Genomic DNA, 4,711 nt, shown 5'->3' on the forward strand with positions numbered 1-4,711 from the left:
TGGCGCGGAGCTGCCGGTGCCTCTCGATGTACATGTGCACGGCGATCACCCCCACCACCTCCGCGATGATGAAGGACAGGGCTCCGAAGTAGAAGGACCAGCCATAGGAGTAGCTCTTCTTGGAGTCGCTCTGCCCGGGGTCCCCCGCGTTGGCCGAGATGTAGACTATGATTCCAATGATGTTGCTGAGACCTTCGGGGAGGATGAGGGGGAGAGGTGCTCGCTTGAGCAGCAGGAGAGGGAGGAGGAGACACCAGCTCCCTGATCCCTTCCACGCAGCAGAGGGGCACAGGCCCTTCTCCTGCCCATCATGACCTGTGGGGTGCCTGGCAGGAGGGGAGTGTGCTGGGGGCCACGGCTGCATCCCCATGGCCCGAGGGACAGCAGCCCCTCTGCCAGCACACCAGGGCCAAACCCCCCCACAGATCTCTGCTGCCATCCCCAGTACACATCTGTGTTCACCTCTACCCAGTATAGACATATATTGATGTTGACTGTGGGGACAGGAGGAACAGCCACTATTTTCTTTAGAAAAGGGACATCACAAGAGCTGGGTTTGCTCTGCAGAGCTGCTCGCTGAGCAACAGGCCACAGGAGCCCAGCTGGTGCCAGGCACTGGGGCTGTGGCCGGAGCAGAGCCAGCCCCTGGGCATGGAGCAGATCCCTGGGGCATGGACCCCGGCTCGCCACGGCCCTGGGAGTGCAGGACAGTGGGCAGGGCTCTGTCTCTTTTCATTTCTGGTGGAGTCCAGAGCCTTCACTCGGGATGTGGGACAGTTTCTGTGCTGCCAGCAGCACCGTGGGGCTGGGCTGCAGGGCTGGGGAGTGGCTGATGTATTCCTGGATTTACTTAACAAATCGATTATGTTCTCTCTGCTGTTTTCTCATCTGCATCAGCAGCTCCTGCCAGCCGAAGGAGGGAGAGTAATTTGTCTCTTTGTGGGGAGAAGAAAAACACAAAATAGAGCAGTTCCTTGAGACAAAGACATTGTCACAAGATAATCAGTGGAAGCGTTGGGGAACAGCACATGGAGAAATGAGCAATCCCGAAGGAACGGCCCCTCCAGAGACAGCAGCTTTGCTCACAGGACTGCAGCAGCCCCTCTGCCCTGTCCCAGCTGCTGCCAGCACAGCGCTGCAGCACAGCACCCCATGACCTGCTGTTTGGTGGTGACGGAAGGCAGAGCCCCCCAAAACCTGCCGGGTGCTCCCCAGTGGGATGGCTGCACCCCGGGAGCCCGTCCTGGGCTGCAGCACCCGCATGGAGACCGCTCGGGGCAGAGCAGGGTGGATGCTGAAAGTGCTGTCCTGGACCACAACCACTTCCAGAAGCCTCAGATAGCTTTTTTTCCTGCCACGAGGACTTTCCTACCAGGACGGGACAGCTCACGAACCCCAGAACCCCACAGCCTAGAAGGACCCACGCTCACGAACCCCAGAACTCTACAGCCTAGAAGGACCCACCCGCCATGTCCAGCTCCCCACATCAGCCCACGCCAGACCCCGCTGGGCAGCTCCTACCTGCAGAGACGAAGAAGATGCCTGCGCTGAGGATGACGTTGTGTTTGCTCTTGTAGAACTCGCTGGCTGCCACGCACAGGCCCCCGAAGAACAGCAGCCCCACGCTGAGGATGGGGAAGATGCTGGATGCTCTCACAGCACCTGTGGGACAGGCAGAGGGGCAGGGTTGGTGCCAGCACTGTGATACCATGCAGGGGGGCTGCCACCAGGGATGGGGACACCCAGCACCAGTCCCCCCGTCCACCCTCTGCTTGTCCCCGAGCTCGCTCTGGAGCCCAGCACCAGCCCCACAAACCCTGTGAGTCAGGCCTCCCCTCACAAAAACAGCTGAAACCCTGAATTTCAGCTTTTCTCCCTCCTGGGCTATTTCAAGGAATTATTTCCTCCAGTCTTGCCACACAGTCAGTACTAGCGATTTACCTGCCCATCACCAAACACACCACCCAGGGGTTTTGGCTCCGGGTGTGACTGGAGCCTGGGATTGCAGAACCCCCTCAGATGTCACCAGGCTGGCAAGGAACTGCACTGCCAACCACAGAGGGCAGGAACTTGCCCCTTGGGTCTCCAAATCATCATGTCTGCTTCAAAAATCAAGAATTTACAAACTAACAGACCCCAAGGTCAACAGAAAGTCATTTGTTTACATTCTCAAAATGAACAAAAAGCCCAAGACCAGCTTCTAAAATGATGGTAAAGAATAACTAATACAGCAAGTCCCTACCTGCTGCTCTGCAAATACACTGGTTTGGGCTCTCATCCCTTATTGGGGCCTTTATTAGAAGCACAGAGCTGCAGAGCAGCCCCATTAAAATGCCATTCTGGGGGCTTTAAAATAGACTTTTTATTTTAAATGCGGGAGGGGGTGGGAGAGGAACCTGAAGAACTTAAATGCTAATCTCCTAAAATTGCAAACTGATCCCATTAAAGCCGTTCCCCTCTTCGATGGGGGAGCAGAGCTGATGGCTCCCTGCAGAGAACCAGGAGTTCAGAGCAACATCTGGATGAGCAGCAGCTGCCCGAGGCAGGAGCTGCTGCCTGGCCCAGGGGTCGGGGCTGAGCACAGGGCGATGGGTGCTGGGGGTCCCTTCACCCCAGGGCTTCCTCCCAGCCCCAGTGGCTCAGAGCCCAGAGATGCCAATGCCTCCAAGGCTGCCATGTGCCCTTGCTGCCTTATTTTCTTACCTGTCTGGAAATGCAGGTGTTCAAATAACCCTTTTGCTGTGCAGCCTTCCCAGGGGCACGTGTGTGTGCTTGCTGACCTGCTGGGCAGCACATGGCTGTGTGCTTTGTGTCCAGCCTCTGCCAGTCTGCTCCCCTGTGCCCCAGCACCACTCGTGCACATGTCTGTGAAGTGCTTGGGGTGCCCAGCCCGGGGCTTCCCAGGTCAATAGAGACCAGGAGATACTGGAGAGAGTCCAGCAGAGGCTCTGAAAGTGCTGAAGGGCTGGAGCATCTCTGTGCCCAGGACAGGCTGAGAGCCCTGGGGCTGCTGAGCTGGAGAAGCCTCAGAGGGGATCTGATCAGGGCTGAGCAAAAGCTAAAGGGCCCCCAGGGGGCAAGAGGCTGGGGCCAGACTCTGGTCAGTGGTGCCCAGTGACAGGACAAGGGGCACACATTGGAACCCAGGAGGTTCGATCTGAACAGGAGGAGAAAATTCTTTGGTGTGAGGGTGCAGAGCCTGGAGCAGCTGCCCAGAGAGGCTGTGGAGTCTCCTGCTCTGGAGAGATCCCAAACCCACCTGGCTGTGACCCTGGGCACCCTGCTGTGGGTGAGCTGCTGGAGCAGGGGGAGTGGACAGGATGATCTCCAGAGGTCCCTTCCAGCCCCACCATGCTGGGGTTCTGTGACAATGCCTCTTCTCTGCAGGGTCAGCATCACTCGTGTGACAGGTTCCACCATGGAGAGACCCTGTGGGGGTTTCCAGGCTCTGCTGCCCCCTGAGACAGGAGGACCCCTTTTCCCAGGAGAGCTGGCAGCTCTTTTCACTCTGTGTCCCCATGCCCTGCTGCTGCTGCTGGCAGAGCACCTGGCAGATGATGGTCGTGCTCCCAGCAAGGACCAGCAAATCCAGCCTGGCCGCAGAGACTCAGGGAACAGGGGGCCTGGCATGAACTCAGCACCCCAGCATTGCCACACCAGAGACCGTGGTGTCCTGCTCCTCAGTGGCCCTCACACCTGGGCAAGCTCAGGAGCTGCTGGGACTGGCTGTGGGGACAGGTGCCACTGGCACTGCTGCTGTGGCCACGCTCGGGTAGCCCGGAGGGTCACTGCTGCTGTGCAGGGAGCCTGGGGGGCTGGGACATCAGCCAGCGGGCGGGGGGAACTGCCGGGTGAAGCTCTGGGGATGGGCAGAGGGGTGCCAGGGCAGGGGGGTGCCAGGGCAGGGGGGTGCCAGGGCAGGGGGGGATCACCTGGGTGCCAGGGCAGGGGGGTATCCCCTGGGGCACACACAGCTCTGTCCATCACGGGGAGTGGACTCACGGAGGAGATACTCGGCCGTGTCCTGCTCGTAATCTGCATCCTCGGGGAAGTGGTCGATTTTCTTGCACACTCCTCGGAAGGTTCCTGGGGAGACACAAGCCAGGTCGACACGGGGCTGTCGGTGACCCCAGACCCCTGCTCCCCAGCTGCTCCTGCACCCCCAGAGCTCAGTGGCCTCTGCTGAGCTTTGCCCCCATCTTGGGCACACTCGTGGACGTGGCAAGGCTCTCCTGGCCCCCGTTTCTCCAGCAAAGGGGAGGTGAAGCAGGACAGGCTCCCAGCACCCACCCACCCAGGCAGACCCCTCATTGCTTTTGGCAGAGAACCAGTGCAGCTGCAAATAGACCCCATGGCCTTTGGGTCCAAGCAATGCCTCATCCAGGGGCACTGGAAGTGCTCCACAGCTACAGCCCAGGGCTCACTCTGGGGTGTCAGAGTCATCTGCTTTAATCATAGAATGCTTGGGTTGGAAGGGACCTCCAAAGGTCACCTAGTCCAACCCCCCTGCTACAAGCAGGGACATCTCCAACTAGATCAAGCTACTCAAAGCTTCATCCAGCCTGACCCTGAATGTCTCCAGGGATGGGGCCTCCACCACCTCTCTGGGCAACCTATTCCAGTGATCTATCACCCTCATACTGAACTATTTCCTAACATCTAACCTAAATCTACCCTTTTCTAGCTTAAAGCCATTATTTCATCACATTCC

The 4,711-nt window shown here is 58.7% G+C and overlaps 1 protein-coding gene across 1 annotated transcript in view; it reads right to left on the reverse strand.

Annotated features, from left to right (window-relative positions):
* The window catches only part of CACNG3 (calcium channel, voltage-dependent, gamma subunit 3), a gene marked incomplete at both ends in the record, with an annotated part of 4,381 nt that extends 295 nt beyond the window's left edge, over positions 1-4,086 (reverse strand). The window contains 3 exons of the mRNA XM_008946113.1: positions 2-192; positions 1,522-1,662; positions 4,003-4,086. Coding sequence (XP_008944361.1) covers positions 2-192; positions 1,522-1,662; positions 4,003-4,086 — 416 coding nt within the window. The remainder of the gene's footprint in view (position 1; positions 193-1,521; positions 1,663-4,002) is intronic.
* Between the last annotated feature and the right edge of the window lie 625 nt (positions 4,087-4,711).

Source organism: Merops nubicus, unplaced genomic scaffold (genome assembly GCF_000691845.1).
Source record: "Merops nubicus isolate BGI_N331 unplaced genomic scaffold, ASM69184v1 scaffold25448, whole genome shotgun sequence".
Classification (NCBI taxonomy): Eukaryota; Metazoa; Chordata; class Aves; order Coraciiformes; family Meropidae; genus Merops; species Merops nubicus.